This window comes from Leptonotus elevatus, chromosome 21 (assembly GCF_054856555.1).
Source record: "Leptonotus elevatus isolate MCC_2025b chromosome 21, RoL_Lele_1.0, whole genome shotgun sequence".
NCBI lineage: Eukaryota > Metazoa > Chordata > Actinopteri > Syngnathiformes > Syngnathidae > Leptonotus > Leptonotus elevatus.
In genome coordinates, this window is record NC_141259.1 from 6,230,001 (window position 1) to 6,248,028 (window position 18,028).

The 18,028-nt window shown below is 37.6% G+C and overlaps 1 protein-coding gene and 1 pseudogene across 5 annotated transcripts in view; one reads left to right on the forward strand and one right to left on the reverse strand.

The window, feature by feature from the left end:
* Window positions 1-844: 844 nt before the first annotated feature.
* LOC147155691 (crystallin J1A-like) lies at window positions 845-7,064 on the reverse strand (annotated as a pseudogene). 2 transcript variants are annotated; one of them, XR_015092226.1, is made up of 10 exons: window positions 6,993-7,064; window positions 6,685-6,751; window positions 6,126-6,305; window positions 5,309-5,407; window positions 5,040-5,132; window positions 4,759-4,915; window positions 4,540-4,655; window positions 4,213-4,290; window positions 3,830-3,969; window positions 845-1,236 (listed from the first exon to the last, which is right to left on the reverse strand). The product of XR_015092226.1 is annotated as a crystallin J1A-like, transcript variant X1 (transcript). The 2 variants fall into 2 exon arrangements; XR_015092227.1 differs by having other exon boundaries at window positions 6,685-6,754; window positions 6,993-7,046.
* A 4,201-nt stretch (window positions 7,065-11,265) lies between these two features.
* Window positions 11,266-18,028, forward strand: part of vav3a (vav guanine nucleotide exchange factor 3a) — an 80,269-nt gene continuing 73,506 nt past the window's right edge. For all 3 annotated transcript variants that reach the window (XR_015092073.1, XM_086066015.1, XM_086066016.1), the window contains exon 1: window positions 11,266-11,641. Coding sequence is in view for 2 of the 3 variants with exons in the window: in XM_086066015.1 (XP_085922141.1) it covers window positions 11,435-11,641 (207 nt within the window). In the remaining variant the exon portion in view is untranslated. The remainder of the gene's footprint in view (window positions 11,642-18,028) is intronic.

Consider the following 18,028-nt stretch of genomic DNA (forward strand, 5'->3'; position numbering starts at 1 on the left):
ATTTCTTAGAAAACCCCCCTTTGGGGAATTGGACTCTGGCAGATTGGGAGGGGAAAACAACTCTTCAGGTCTGGATATAATTATGCCAGACATGTACGACTACCTGCTGTGTTGGAGGAAGTCAGGCACAGGGAGAAATAAAAATACTTCCCTCTGTTTGTTACCTATGCACTCTTAGCCGTGACCTATTTACCCAGCTAAACAATGTTGTGGAAGTTTATTCATCATCAGGTTCATTCATGTGTTATTCTTAGCCCACACATGTCAGATATGAACATTTATCAGGATTATTTTCTGACTATCTTGCCTATTTATTATCATCCAAGAGCATGTTTGACTCTCACTGTAGCCCATACTGTGTATAGCATGTAGTTTCTCATTCAATAGTCTAAACTGGTGACCATCCTGTAGACATAAACACTGCACTTAATACAAAAACAATCCATTGCTTTGAAAAGAAAGGCTCAGACTGATTCTGTTGGAGAAAAAAAACTAACAAACCAGTTGTTATACATAACATACACAATGTACAGTAAAAGTTAAAGATGTTGGATATCCCAACTTCAAATCTGTTGTCGTGCGTGCTTAAAATGAATGAATATAGAAGTCAGCACTTTTAGGAACGCAGAACAGCTCCTTTGAGGGAAGCATTATTTTCAGTCTCGAGTTGTTCCAGTAGTAAATCTGCTCTTTCACTTCTCAATAACCAAACATGCTCCATGGAGTGGGAAGACGAAAACCAAATACATTCTTCACTTCAGCAAAAATCTTCATTTTTCCAGACCTTGAGAAACCTCAGCTATCACTCTTGCACTTTGGAACTTCAATTAAAACATCATGCGGCAAGCAAGTAACACTATCCTTTATTAGCAACTGATGGTTTTTAACAGCAAGCTCATGTTCTTACCCAACTCAAGCGCTTGGCACAGACTCCCCTCTTCTTACATAATGCAACTTTGACACAGCAAACGGATTCAAGTCTCGTTCAGTACTCCACGACTTTTCAAACGAGACTGTCATGAACTGTCATTTCAAAGCACATCTGCAACTTAAGGAAAGTGAATAGCATTGAAAGGCACTAAGCTCACCAATATCAGGGGGGATTAATACAACGCAAGCTCAACGATTAACTGCAATTTAGGCCGATTTTTTGAACATATTTTCAACAAGTTCCAGCAGCCGAGGATATCTGAATGTTCGCTTCTTCCAAGACTCAGGGATTCCTTGGAGGCCAGTCTGCAAAGATACATTTAAAAACAAGATTGACTGACACATATTGAACAAAAGTTTGATCAGGCTCAAACTCATATCAGTGCATTATTATTATTATAATTTTTTTGCACATTAGAGTATAGCAGAACCTCAAACATTTAATTTATTGATTGCATTCTCTTTATTGGTCAAAAAAGAATTATATATATATATATGTGTATATATATATATATATATATATATATATATATATATATATATATATATATATATATATATATATATATATATATATAAACAAAACAGCAAAATGCCAAGGACAAAGAATGCAAAAATGCTGCTTGTCTTCCATTGTTGCCCTTTGTTTACCGTGTGTCCTTTTCTTTGCTGAATTTATTGGCAAGTTACACTGTGTCATGCTGCGATGATGTCATTGTAACTGACGCAGCTATCACTATCCCGCCTACACACCCCCACAATGGAAACACGAGCCAGATCAGCGTTCACTGTTCTGAATCATACTATGGGGAACTGAATTAAAGTGAGGCTCATGCAGCTCAAGATTATGTGTACTGGGTCCGAATCAGAATGTTTCAAGGTACTACCTACCTATATGTAATGGATCCTTTATGTGAGATGCATGCGAACGCCTGACAGCTTTCTGTGTTTTGGCGACTTTCCCAGATACAAAGAGAACATTAATGCCTTTTTAAAGCAGCCATTTTTCTTGCCTTTCTGACAGTGTTTCCTCAATGGAGGAGTTTGATACGTTGCCATTTTAAACTGTGCTGCAGATCGTAAAAGTGTGACAATTGATGTAACATGCACGCACATATTCACAATGGGGAAGTAACAATGGTATCACAGTTAAGATAAGACTCTCCGGACTGAACAGCTATTATATTTGCAGAATAATGTAGTGTTTTTAATTGGATGTGTTATGCGCCCAGGAAGAAACATTAGCATTTCGTTAGGGAGGTGAGAAATTAAATTGTGGGCCTTGACAAAGGTCTGTGCACTATAGTTTTAGTATAATCTTGCCAGCACACAAAAACAGAATGTTTTGATACTTGTGTTAACAGTCTTTTGAATTATTTTGTTACATATGATTTAATAAAAAAAGAAATCATTGTTCCTAATTTCTGTTGGTTTACGACATAAACCCCTATTAGACCAACTGTCATAAAAACAAGGAAAAGTTAATAGCATCATCAAGTGCTTGAATGTGAACTTTTGAGCCAGTTTACCAGGCTTCTCTCAGAAACAAACAACCCAAATGTTTTTTTGTTCAATAAAACAAACAAACAATATGCCATACTCAAGAAATAATGATATGCTTTACTTTATTATTATTATTTTTTTAAGTGACAGTGTATAGGATTTTACTGCCACGGAGCGGTGAACTAATGGAATGCAACAATTTTGAAGCACGCGCACCACAGTGCCTCAAAATACTACCAATTATTATTTGGTGTGAACGAGCAAGCGAGCAGGAGCTAGAAGGAGCAGCGAGCGAGAGCAGCTAGCAAGAACTAGCTGGAGCGGCTAACCAGAGTGGCTAGTGGGAGAAGCTAGTAAAAGCTAGCTAGATCAAAGCGAAGGGAGACAAGCAGCGAGAGCCCGACTGACGGGACTCAGCAACGACCACCTGCAGGCCCAGCTGAGGAAGGTAAGCGGTGAATGACCTATTTGACACTAGCTGCAAGCACCACCAGAGGCTAACTACGTTCGCGTAGTTCTTCTCCTTTGGGTATCTTACCTATGTCATATAATTAACGATTACCAGACCTAAGAGTATATAAAAAATGTATATTGATGTTATAGCATTTTTAAAAAACATATTATTAAAATTAACTGTGGGTTATAAAAACGAGTGAATTATTAGTTCACCACTAGATGGCACTAAATCCTACACATTCAAATTTTATTTTTGCATTAAAAATATATTTTTGTTTTGAGGTTTCACATACTGGTAGGCCTATATCAACAATTAGAGATACATGAAAGTAATTTTGGTAATTAATTACTAATACTGTTCGTGTAGGGCATCTGTGACAAATGTGACAGGTAATAAACTTGCCAATAAACTTGCTAAGCTTTGTATATTAGTAAAGATATTCTGAACATGATGAAACTCAACTAAATGTCAAATGTGGAAGTCAACCTTAAACATTTGTTGTTATATGTGACTCTAGTCACATATTAGTCTAAACATGACATTCTGAATAATATAAAATTTTAGGAACATGAGTTATGAAGCAAAATCCAGCCGTTTTCTCCATCTCATGGAACGGCCATTTTGCCACTTGCTGTTGTTCAGGCAACAACCAATCAGATCTCTCTCACCTGTTTTCTGAAGCTGCGCTGTGATTGGTTGTTACCTGAGACCTGAGCAACATTGATGTCATCTTCAGTCGACAGCAAAAAGGCCGCCTCCTGAGATGGAGAAAAACGGCTGGATTTTGCTGCTAATTCCACTAATGCAATATTAACCAAAATACCATAATTAGACTAGTGGGGAGGCATAGAACATAATATAGTCAAAAATGTTTTTTGGGGGGGTTGACTTTGCCATCTTTTCATTTGTAAATTGGTCCGTTTCCCCTCACTGCTGTACCTGTGCCCCGAAGCAAGCCCCAATGAAGGCGGCTCGGCTGGCGGTGCATCCCCCGCAGCGCATGGTGTCCCTGACAGCTTCATCCAATTTGCTGGACGTGAGGACTCCGTGTAGTGCTCCTTGGAATGCACCAGGCAAAGCTGGACAGAACCGTCATTTAGTTGCACATTACGTGCACATCATGACTACCCTCCTAGGCCAAAACTGTTCACATGAGTATTTATTGTCTGCACCTTTTAGCCTTATAAAAGTTGAGGCACTTAACACGGTAGGAAGGGGAAAATAAAAAGCTAGTTGAAAGGAGATCATTAGTGTAATGATGAAAGGCTAGAACAGAGGGGGAAAGAGTTTTGCCATGTCATCAGACTATCTGACTACCTTACCTCATGTGTTTGTGAAGAGAGTGGGTATGAGCTGCTGGGATGTCTTGGCTAGGTTGTTCTTCACCTGGTGAATGTGTGCTTACATGGAGATATGAAAAAATTAAGTTAGGCTTGTAACTATATTAAATATTGTGAATGATTTGAACGATCTCAGTATTTCTTTCTGAAATATCTTTCTCACTGTCACCTTACATCATATATAACTCTATAAATGACTAAAAATAATACAAAAACATTTGGAACTGGAGAAGGAGAGGTAATTGCTTCAGACTTGCACATTCCATTGGCCTAGTGTGGGTGTACACAACAAACACACAGGAGTCTTACCAATAACTTCATTATCAAGCTCTTGTGGGTTCTGTCTTTGTGGATCATTCAACTGAGCCAAAACGACTTCCAGAGCTTTGGAACTTGGACCATTCAGAATAAAATGTTCCAAAAACCTGACCACATTCATAAAACAGACAAAACGGTCGAGGATTACAATTTTCCCTCCAATAAGAAACCAAATGTTAAGAATGGGATGTCTTCGATGTATTTCCTTACCTAGCTGCAGCCAATGTCACAGCCACACACATATCATTATTTTGGGTCACCCTGATCACTTTCTCCACTTTCTCCAGCATTTCAGGTTGGCCAGCATATAAAGCCACCACTGGAGCCAGCTTGGTGACGCTGTCCATCTGGCAGTCCTCGTCACAGCCTCAAATATACGTGCAAACATTTAATTTATTATTATTATTATTATTATTATTATTATTATTATTATTATTATTATTATTATTATTATTATTATTATTATTATTATTATTATTATTATTATTCACCAGTTTCTTTTTTGCCAGCATCCACATTTCTGAAGAACGCTTTCAGACTCGCATTCAGCCAAGGACCATCGATTGGAAGGACAGCTTTGGGACCTGGAAAATGTAATCATTTGTCACATTCATACATTTTTGTTGTTGCTGACAGGTTTAAAAACTATGACTAACCCATTAAATGGTTTATGTCTCACTTCACAGATGTGACTACTTATTAAAAACAAGACGTAACAGAAAAGGGACAAGGATGATCAAACTGTGAAATTGTACTGTACCTCCTTTCTTGCGGTAGGGGTCATTGAGTGGCAGGTCGTACACTGTCCCCGCGCCAAAGAATTTGTAGATACGTTGAGTCAAATCCTCCACATTTACACCTGTCAGGCGAATACAATTTTTAATAGTAATTAATCGCATTACTTCAATAGTTCGCTCACGATTAATCACAAATTTTATATCTGGTCTAAATGTACGATATTTTTTTTCTTACTCTTGTTAACAAAAGTGGAAAAAAATGTTAAACTAATAGAAATAGTTCAAATAAATTTTTGACGTCTATAGCCGTCAATGGCAGTGAATGAGTTAATTAATTTAAATAAATAAATAAATAAATTAATTAATTGTTATTTAATTTATGAATTCATTTTTATTCATTGAAGGTCATTTTGATCAATTTACTAAGGTCAATAATGGAAGTTTAAACTGCCAAGATTTCATATAACAATTTTTCCACAATATCCAATCTTTTTTTTTTTTTCATTTTAATTGGGTTATGGGTCACCTGGAACCTAACCCAGCTGATCTTGAGCGAGAGGCGGGGTACACTCATAGACTGTTAGGAAGTCTATCGCATGGCACATATAGATAAACAGCTATTCACTATATTTTTGGAATTTGTAAGTTAACCGGAGTAACCACAGGAAACCCATAAAAAATATTTTTATTACTATTTAAAAAAATATTACTTAAAAAAATATTATTATTATTATCTTCTCCTTTCACACTGGCTCACAATGGTGATGACACATTTAAGAACTTTACAAAATCTGTTATTACAATGTATGACACATTGTCCCGCCTGACTCAGTTGTGTACCTCCACACTGACTCAACGATTCCAACAGGACGTGAGCTTGGTCGCCATAGCACGTCTGCTCGCCCGTCTTCCTGCGGTAGAAAGGATTTGCAGAGTCGGCACGAAACTCTGGTGTGGGTTCCAGGTCAGCGAGAACTTCTTTGAGTCTGTCTGGATTGTAAATCCAGTGCATGGGCTGGGCTGCATTGGAGAACACACACATACAGTACATGCACAGACAAGAAAACAAGAGAGTATATAAAAGTCTACAGAAAATTGGAAAATTGGAACTGTCATAAGCTGTTTGTTACTTATTTAAGATACTCAGGCTCCTAACATGCAGTCAAAATGTCTCAAGAGGACACGCCTTTTTTTTTATCAGCTTTAACAGATGCCTCACATGCATATACTCTTGATAAAGGTCTGTTTTTGATGACATACGTGACAAAATAAAACAAAAATCAATCTTACAACAGAGCTGGTTAGAAAAACAGTTGTACAACAATTACCATGACATTTCTGCTTTTAGTAATACCAAACAGTAATTCCATGTTAGCGTAATTACCATGTCTTATCTTACCTGCTGCATCTGCTACTGCTGCCCCTATAATGGCCCCAATGGCTCTGTCTTGCACACCCAAGGCCATCTGCTTCCAACAGAGTCAAAAAATAAGCAACTGAAGTGAAATACTGCAACATCTCACTTGGTATTAAAACACATAAATGAATGACAATCTGTTGAAATTAAAATGACCCTCCACGAAGAATTATGATAATTAACATTTATTTCAAAAGAAAACATGACTCTATCAATATGCATGAGTACTAAGAGGAGTAAAAATGTGATGCGTCATTCTAAAAGATAAACGCACTCATGTTTATTCTTACCTTGGAGTCTCTTTGTGACCTTGTTGTAAGCCACTTGACGTGTTTTGAAAAATCGTCTGTTCCGCCCCCTCAAAATTAGGGGGCGGGTACCACCGGCCCCTGACAATAAACTCCAATGGCAAAACAGAGGATGTGTTAAGTTTAGCTTACGTTAGTCAAATATATCTTAGTAATGTTTTCGTGTCATCGATTTTTTTAATCCTTCAGATAGGAAGTAACAAATGATGACATAGCTTTCATAGGGTAGGAGGGTGACTAGACCAATCTGATGCGTCATGTTCACTCTCTCTATACACCTTCCACTCCATTGCCTCCATCCTGATGCTTTCCCAGCTGATCCCCATTGGCGATTCCACTCAGATGAGACCCTGCATGGCATGGCCTGGCTCCATTTGTCCCAGATCTCCCTTGGGGATCCCAGGCCATTCATTTCTCTTATGGCCCTTTCAGCAAACAAAATAGACTCACCCAATCAATTCCGGTTAACAACAATGAACACAAGCTCAAATACAGTCACGGTCACTGAAAACCTGTCAGTTGTTTTCTATTAGTAGTAGCTTGCAATACTAGTATATACAAAGACACTATTTTCATTTTTGTTTTTAAAAATTACATTGACTATAAATTGCTGTTTAAAAACCACAGTATTTTAAACTGAACAACCAACAGGAAATGGAGAGAGGGCGATAGCTTGCGCCTCAATGCTGGGAATATATAAATAGATCCTCCACTGTCTCCAGATCAAGTCACACAAAGAACAGGCTGGACATCTATCAATGACAACCAGGAGGTGTGACCACGTGCATGGGGGATGGAGACATTTTGGAGCAACGAGCATCTGGCTGGACGGTGGGAGAAGGGCTGTAAAGTACTCACATTTAGCCAAATACTTTGAACTTTGTTATCATAGTGATGCTAGCCAAGCGTCACAAAATGCATTACTAGTTATTTTCTTTTACAATGACAAATTTTACTTTGTATTATTAAAGTGATTTAATACATGACTGCTCATAAAGTTACCTCTTTTCATGAGCTGATCTTGACAATGACAGATTAGGTGTTCATTTTCTCAAATGTGATTAATTTAAATAGAAATAAACAGAATTGTGTTTGAAAATAAGATGATTCCAACTTTATGAGCAATGGTAACAATTTTCATACATAGGTACTACTGTTTGGGTTTATCTATCTACTGTCTCTATACTTAACAGTGCAATTAATAATACAAAATAATAGGGTGAAATCATTTGAAATCCTTGATGCATAATTCTTAGAGTCTAGATCACTAAAATTGGTACAAAAAATGTTACTGCACACACATATTTGTATCTTATAAACATCTTGAATCCATATATTTTGTATGAACAGCACAAATAATTATACATGATATAACGCGTGGCGGCAGATTAGCCATGCGATAGCCCAAAAAATAAAATAAAAAATAGAAAGCAAAAAAAATCTTAAAAGTTATTAATAGGCAAAAAAGTACAGGCAAAACAAAGAAGTGCTGCCTAGGAATAACAAAAACAAAGAGGCGCCACCATGTGACGCGGTGCCATACTACGGATTATTACAATGACCGGTTATAATCAAACTGCATTTGATGCTCTCATGTTGTCGTTACTTTCTCTTTCTAGTCTGCAACACCAGTTGCGATTATGACCATATTAAAACTGAATTTTACTTTCACTTACTTCACTAAAGCCTAATTAAAACAAAGACCAAGGTTAAATTGCGCTTGGAACACTGTGTTATACCTTTCTCTCTCCCCTGTCCTGCATTAATCCAATGAATGCTGATAATTCCCCTTCTGGATGGCTCCTCTTCCAATGTGGTAGAGGAAACTGTAACAGGAGAACGGTGTTAAGCAGTACATCAGCATCCGGTCGCCTGTCACCTCTCCTGTCATCTGCGCTATGCCAGCCATGGCATCCGATGAAAGATAGCGCCAACTTGTCTCAATCAGTCTTTAATTTAAACAGTTAAAGCACTGAGTTCCATCAAAGTTTCTGCACACATATAAAGGCAAGTCTTATGTGAGTGCAAGGAAATAGTTGTAGCTCATGTGTTTACAACAACATAATCTGTAGGCTCATCTGCACATGCATTGTTTCCACAAGCCTGTGTGCTCAGCTGCTGTTTATAAATGCGTTTCGGGGGATTCATTGTCACACATTCTGCATGGTGCACTTTTGATCACAGTTTCTTCTTTAAGTGCTTCTCTTTCTGCAAAGTTGAAGTAACACAGTTTTAGTTTTCTTCTCTTGCTTTCATTTTTTTTTATGGAATACTGAAAGCAACCACTTATAGCTCAGTTAATGGGATTAATGCAACCTTGGTGCATAGCCTACACATATATAGCAAGTGTATGGACAGAAGTATGTATTGGTTTTAATTTTTTTGGTAACAAATTTAAAATGCTCCAGTTATAATTGATGTTTTGCATTGTTTTTCTTTCAAGATATTCAAGCACACAATTTCTCTGCTTAACAATAAGGTGCTCTTTTCTTTTGTGTGAATACAAAGAAGGATCAATACAATCTCACTTGGACTGCTCGTGTGCTTCTCCTCTTAACAGGAAGGGGACATCCTTCACATTCTATGTTCTGAAGTCAACAGTTTCATGTGCGTTTACAATCAGGGCATGCAATACAATGGGGTCTAATTTTAAAATGTAATTAGATTTACTTATCTCGATTCAGAGGCTCATCAAAATAATAATAATAAAGCACCACACAATGAACTATTCTCTATATAGTAAATGTGGAGCAGAGCAATATCTGCATCTTTTATTGCCATTAATAGCCTATTCATTAAATAAAATACTTATTACACATTTGCATTTCAAATTTCTGGTAGAATCATAGGTCTCTGAAACAGTATATCCAGTTTTAACACATTTTCAATCATATATCAGTATCTACTGAAGGGGTTCTTCCCAAACCACGACATGTCACTGTATCAGTTTAATCAACGTTAATAGGCATGATAATGAGCTTGGCAGTGGACAAATTCTGAATGACCTTTTTGTCATCGTACGATGATGTAAACAGGAACCGCTGTGTTCGCTCACGGGGGAAACAATAGCGTCGTCACACTGTTAATTGACACTGGTAGGGTGTAGTAGATGGCGAAGGAGGCCTAAAAGGGTTTCATTGTCAAAAGACATAATGCATATGGGGGCAGTGCCAATTTGTGAGATGGTGTATTTAATCAGGAAAAAAAGAAATAGAAAGCAGCCATTCAGAATCCATACTCATTATAATACTTTAGCATAAATGGCTAGTAAGCTAGAAAAGATGTGTCCAGAAAATTGTACTGACCATGAGCACATTGAGATAGTGAAAAAATATTGCTGAAAAAATAGAAAGTTACAGTATATGGTTGCAAATCAATGATTTTGTGAGAGTTTTTGCTCCATGCTAACTGTGTTGGCAGATGTGTTAACTGGTTAAGAACAAACGTAATTGACATTCCCAAACTCCAATGCAATGCAATGCAAATCTAAGAAGATAAACGGTTTGTATTTCTTTTGCCTGTGATTAGCGTACCATGCAGGCAGATTGTTATAGTAATCACATGACATTTCATCACATTTTGAAATCAAAATAATCAACACAAATCAAATTATTACGAACCGAGTCCAATTATTTTTCAATGAGAAGAGAGCCTCATTTTACCGAGTAAAACCACTATTTAGACATGTGACATAAGCTCGGAATTGTCAATACTTAAAAAAAAGAAAAAAAAAGTACTTTTCTGATAATAACAAAGCTGAGTGGCTTCAAGGGAAAATAAAATAAAAACAAAACAATTACACGATATGTCAATTCTGCCGAGTCATGTAGACCCCCCTCCCCTCTAGATGAATACCTATCGGTTGGTCATTGAACAAGTATATGAGGGAAACATTTTTTTAGGGGGTGCTGGACCAATTTGGGATTTTAACTCCCATCGAACCATCACTTTTAGCAGACAGGAAAATTCCCCCAATTTTGGAATGACCCACTGACACAAGAGAAATCTACTTATACAGTAACTCACCAATAAATAAGTATTTGTATTTTGTGGATATTGTTGTTTTTTTGGTGCTGATATTGGGTACAAATATTGGGGGAAGGATAAAACACAAGGGTAATACTACAGGCAGAAGTCTGCCACAGTTCTGTTTTCTGCAAAGTAAAGCAGTGTGAAGCGGAAGAGGATGAGGGGGAGGGAAGAGAGAGAGCGAGAGAGAGAGAGAGTGGGCGCACTCCATCCAGTCATACGAGCACACAAGGCTGTCATCCTCACATCGACTGCAGCCCGTCGATCTGCGACTGTGGTCCTGCTCCATTTTCAGCGGATTGCAACATGGACACGCTCTAAAGCGCACTACCCAAGCTAGCCCACTTGTCAAATACCCGAAATTCGTCCTACTATCGGCTCAAGTCAGAATAGTAATGATGGAGTATTGGAGGCAATGTGCGCTGTGGTTGATCAACTGCAAGGTGCTTCCAGCAAACCATCGGGTTACGTGGGAGACTGCGCAGGTATTCGACTTGGCCCAAACCCTCCGGGATGGAGTGCTTCTTTGCCACCTCCTCAACAACCTCAGACCCCACTCTATCAACCTAAAGGAGATCAACCTGCGACCTCAAATGTCACAGGTAAGATAAGAGAATATTGCGTCCGCTACGCTGTCAAACTGCATCGTGACGCCAACGCCAGACTTCTTTAACATTGACGCCACTTTAAGAGTTCCTTGACCACTTAGAGAACAAACACACGTGTAACAACAAATTCATCAGTCTACATATATATTTAATAGAGAGTAGTTAAGTACGGCATGATATAATTAACGATTTGGACATTTGCTTCAAGCAAATCTTTACTTTGGCTCTAATTTGGGTGCATAACCATATGTTCCACGAAATAACGGATAATCTCATAATAGTCAATATTTTACCCTCCAAAAGCGCGACAGGTTGCTGTATGAGCGTCAAGTGCAGTGGGCTATACAATCCGTTTGACATTAGATTTTTTATTTCTTCTTAAAGATACACATTTGTTAGGACAGGAGTAAACTTTAAATCTGATATTAAGTGAATCAAATTTGCTGCCAAAGTTGGGCAAGATGTCAAAGGCCTTAACGATTTGGGTTCATTTGGTCACTTTATATTTCTCTTTGGTCATCTTTGAGCAATCATATTAAAATGTTAGTGTATGGGTGATAAGGCAAAGTGTGAATGTAATTATTATTATTATTTTTACTATATAAAATTCAAAGTGACAGTTAAGGATAAGGATTTAAAGGCACAGTTTAAAGAAAGTTTAGATTTTTCAATGTTCATTAATTTTTTAATTAATATAATTTTTTTAAATTAATTTCAATAATATGCAAAAAATATGTTCTATCACAACAACGTATTTAATATATATATATATATATATATATATATATATATATATATATATATATATATATATATATATATATATATATATATATATATAATCTTAGGGTTATCGCTAATTGTATTACATGGGTCAGCTGACATTCGTTCCATCGCCATCTTTCTGCTACGGATACCCGAAGGGGACAAGACAAGCTCGTTATAGGTGGTAGTCTATGCTTGTAAAGTGTGGTCTCTCTGCGGCACCGTAAAGTGTGTGCTTCAAAATGCACATGTTTCCAACTTAGGTCATTGCATTCTATTAGTTCACCAATAAATGCCAAACATTGCTTCACTTTTAGCAAGGCTAACAATGTGTATTTTTTGGCTAGCTTAGTTATAATGAAGAAAACAAGCTCTTGGTGTAGTTTTAGTTCGTGATTTAACTCTTGTTACTTGAAATGCAATGCTTATCAGCACTGTGAAGGCCACAACAACTTGGAGTTCTAGTAAATCGGTGTCACTGTTAGAGATGTCCATAGTTGGAACAATAGAGAGTTGTGGCCACATGGTTTGTATTTGTCAGATAGCATCTGCTTCAATAGCTGGACAGCGGGCCAGATTAATATTGAGTGTTGGATTCGGTGACCACATAGCGACTGTGAAACTCACCTACTAAGCCTGCAGTGATACTTTAGTGAGACAGTAGCAACCATTTGAAATAGAAAATATAATTTGTATTGATGTCAGGCCATGGATGGAGAGTGGTATTAGGCGTGTTTCCTGGAAAAAAAGCTCTCTAAACACAATGCCACAGTGGCCGGGTCAATATAATACGCAGTTAGGTCTCTCAGAATCGAACAGGGTATCCGCTTGTCAGCTCCAGCAGGTCAAGTGGACAATTTAAATAAGCATTTCCAATTGTAATGACATCAATGGCGATGGAAACAGCGACTGAAGGATCTTTTTACCCAGGCAAAACTTGATTGAGGTTGTAAGAAGAGAAACATTTACTGCAAGACGTTAAGCCTGCAGCTATTAGTAGCGACATAGGTAGACATCAATGTAAGTGAATAATAGTGTTTTATGTTGGTCATGACATAATGCTGCAAAAGAACTGTAATGTTGTATTTATGCGGAGTGCATGACCTGACTATGATTGGGTTATTTATAGGCAGAGTTTGCTTTATGCATGGTTGAATGGCTTACTCACACTGGGAGCCAGTAGTGGTGCTACATGCAGAGCGACATTAGTGTGGTAACATGGCTGGAAATGACATAGTACATTTGTTATTTCGTGCATGTTTCCTTAAAGTGGAAGTCAACCGTAAACATTTCTTGACAATAATATGTTATATGTGACCTCACTAGTCTAAACATGACCTTTTGATTAATATTATATTTTTGGGAATATGAATTATGAAGCAAAATCCAGCGGTTTTTATCCATCTTAGGGGGCGGCCATTTCGGCACTTGCTGTCGACTGAAGATGACATCAAGGTTGCTCAGGGCTCAGGCAACAACCAATCAGGGCTTACCTGTTTTCTGAAGCGGCGCTGTGATTGGTTGTTACCTGAGACCTGAGCAACATTGAAGTCATCTTGAGTAGATAGCAAGTGGCAAAATGGCTGCCCCTTGAGATGGATTAAAAAAAACAGCTGTATTTTGCTGCTTAACTCATATTCCACAAACACAATATTAATCGGGAATGCCATGTTTAGACTAGTAGGGGCAACATACTATTGTAAAGAACATTTTTGAGATGACTTCCCTTTGAATGAGTTTTTACAAGTTTAGGTGTGAAGGAGTCAAATAATTGTAAAAATATTGTTTTGTACAGTGTCTCTAGTCGATGACTACGCAGTATTTACCTGAATACCATATTTAGACTAGTAGGGCTGCATAGAACATATTATTGTAAAAAAAAAAAAAAAAAGGGGTTGACTTCCCCTTTAAGACTGTAATACTAATATATTAGGCTAGAGTACAATTCATGCACACATTGTCACTGTAATATTCTGAGTACTGACTTTGGTCATCAGTACTTAGTTGAAAATCTGTTTAATTTCCTTCTCTTCTCTAAGCTACGTTTACATAATTGAGGGTGGAGCTGAATTCTCTTTTTCGGCGCATAATTCATGAGGGCCCCTGGCAGCCATTTTGTCATTGGCCAATAACAACACACTGCAGCCTTACCCATGGGACCTTCAAGATGAAAAGACAAAGGCAGTGATGGGACCGGCCTACAAAGAGAGTCTGGGTCCCCCTATAGACTCCTATTTCCAATGATGCTCAAGAACCCTGAAGGGGCTCGCCTCAACTGTGCTTGTTGTGTTGGCTGCGTAATTAAAGCATCAGAACAGAAGCTCTTGAGTTTGCCATTGGGATAAGTTCTAAGTAAATTCTGCAACATTTGCTACAACAATAAAGAGTCAGCAGGCAGCTTGTTTGCAAAGAGCCATTAGATTATGAAATGAAGTAGCTTGGATGTTTTTTCCGCTCAGGAAATTAGTTGCTTTATGTTGTGGTGAAAATACAGCTGAATTGATGAGCCACATGTTGTGTATGTGAATGTAAGGATGTATAAAATCATGTTGTTTACAAGGTACGTCATAAACATTTACAACAAAGTCAATCAAATTTGCAGTTAAGGCCTCCAGAAGAAAAATCACACTCTTTGATCATTGTTTTACAAGGCTGTATATATTCAATTATAACGTCTAGACAACCACTGTAACTGCCACATTTGGCTTTGAACAGAAATAGTTAAGAGTTCAAATTCATCTTAGGTTATGAACCAACTGAAAGTCTCAACTTGGAAGTTTTTCCCGATTCCTGTGCTTGCTGTTATCTTCTCGCCCCCCCAAAAAACACACACGAGATTATAGAACATTGTCGCAACTATTACAACAGAACACGTCTCCCACACAGGCCAGCGGCAGCACAGAAAATCAGGAAACAGAATAGAGGAAGGAAATGAAACTAAACATGCCCTCAATAAAGCTCAGCCCAAAGCAGCGACATGTCAGACACAATGAAGAGAAAAGCCGCCTCTCTTCACACTGAGAGAGGCAAAAAAAAAAAACTATTGTACTTTGCCTGTGCAGAGCCGCCTTCTAAGGTTTGATCTTCATTTTTGGAAAGAGAAAGCGAAAAGAAAACGGCACCCCGGCTAGAGTGTGGTCTAATTCTAACTAGCATCAAACAGAGTTTCAAAAGCACACAGAGAGGTGTATTATATTACAAGATCAACACATCCATACCCAATAAAGAGATGGCATGATGACTTCATTTAAAAACGTATGAATTATCAGATGTGTTAGCCTTCACGCATGATCTCAGCGTGCTACAATTCAAAATACTGTAGCTGCACATTACTTTTGTACACTTTGAGAACACCACTATGCATAATAAATGGACTCTATGTATATTTAATCAAGCCAACACCAAAATTCAGTGATGCCAAAGACTTCGAAAACTTCTCACACAGTGAACACTGCGCACGGCAGGCTTCAAAGCCTGCCATGCTCGCAAGTCACTTTCACAGACAAACGTTAGAAAATGAGCGGCAGATGTTTGATGATAATGACTGTTTCCATTCCTTTGCGTTCTTATAGAGATGTCAGGTCATACGGGGTCGGAAAACTAGTAAGACATTTTCAGCTATGCTGCTAATTTGGATAGCATGTAGGAGGTAAAAAGTTAGATTTTGATATAAAGTAGAGTGGATTCTCAGGTCAAACACATTTTCATAGGAATGGAAAAATGTCTAAAACCAAAACTGTACATGTAGTTTTTCTGATAAGCTAACAGCTGTGATGATAAAGATGTTTTAAAAAAGCATTGAGTTGAATGACAAATGTCGGAGCTTAATAGATGGTGTAATGACTAATGAGTCACAGATGCTTCTCCAAAAAGTAGCAAATGTTAAAAAAATGTTATAGATGACACATACAACTTCATATTGGTGAATAGTTCTTTGTTATAACTTATGGTTCTCCTGTTGTTTGTCCACTGACGACTTATTGAAAACAACTGTGATGTTCACGGCCCAGGTAATGACCAATCATGGCTCACCTGTTTGCAGCTGTACATGTCATGTATAGACCAGCGGGGGCACATACTTGTACAACATATTATTAGAAGATTTTTGAGATTTCCATTTGAATGAGTTTTTGCAAGTTTAGCATTAAGTTTGAAGGGTAAATGGCTAGAAGAAACAAAATAAACACACATGCTAACATTAGCATAACACCTGAATGTTGCAGACTCTTGCCAGTAGTTGTAGGTCTAAATGTGAATGTGGAAGGAGTAACATAAGGATTTCCACTTATTGTGCTTGGATCTGAAATGTATGCCACATAATAAACATGGGTATTATATATATATATATATCTTTTTCAAATTCATGAGTTTGAAATTCATAGTAAGAAAGGTGCCATGTATTTCAAAAAACGACATTCCATGTTTTAAATAGTCACTAATACAATGGAGGACAGCTGTCCGTTAAAATTGCACATGATGTGATGTAAAAAAAGAAAATGCAGCTTTTGTTTTGGATATTATGTGATGAATGTCTGTCAGCTGAGCGTCTCAGCAACCATTCAGATAACAATGAAAAACAAAGTTTTGGATGAAACCATAGTTTAGCAGTGTTTTTAATTTTATGACAAAACACAGCACAATTGTGACCAATAAAAGTAGTTGCTTCGTGGCAGCTCAGTTAGAAAAGTGCAACAGGCAGTAGTTAGTCAGACTTTATGTATTATAAAATTGTTAAACATAACACATGAAATTAATTATTTATTAGGTTGTAAATTGTGAAAGCAATCAACTAGCATACATTATTATCGTCCCATCTTTCAAACCATGTGCATCTCCATAACCTTTTCATTTTGAGTAATGTTGCACATACTTGTATTGATAACAATGCACTGTATAAAAAACCATATTGTTCTGCAGTGGTAGAGTTTTAGCACGTAGCAGCTTTTGACTCAGAAGTGTTGCACCAGAATGCAAATAGCACGTTACTGCAGCCATGCATGCCATGTCAACTCAAGGCATGGCGGTTTACTATTCCAGTCCAGCTTAGTTCAGTCACACTGGTTTGGTTTGTTCCACAGTGTCACCTCAATGTCATGCATGTACATGTGCTGCTCTATGCACAGAGACGTGCATGTCGTTATTGGCCAAGACAAGATTATGTAGAATTGTACTGGTGCACATATGCATCTGAACTTCCATTCCATCACCAAGGCAACAATCCTGACCCATGGTCAACCTCTAAAGATTACTATAGTGCACAGTGAAATATAGAAAATGACTGGGAATTTTATTAGGAGAAATGTAGGTGATGAGTGTGCCTGCAATGAATATTATGTTACACAGAACGAAAGGTTCAATTTGATTATTAACCATTCAAGACAATCCATACCGGCCAACCTCTCATAATCATGAATGCTATTTTCAGCATAATCACAGGCTCTTATGTCAAAATTAACCAGTGATAATATCAGTTTGCACCCCCCCCCCCCTCCTCCTCTTTTGCTTTGCTCAAAGTAAATGTTAAGATGACATTCAGAAGGCAAATATCTTGATGAAACCAAACCTATATTCATGCTCATGTGTCTGTAACAGTCAGGTTAACTCTGCTGGAAAACT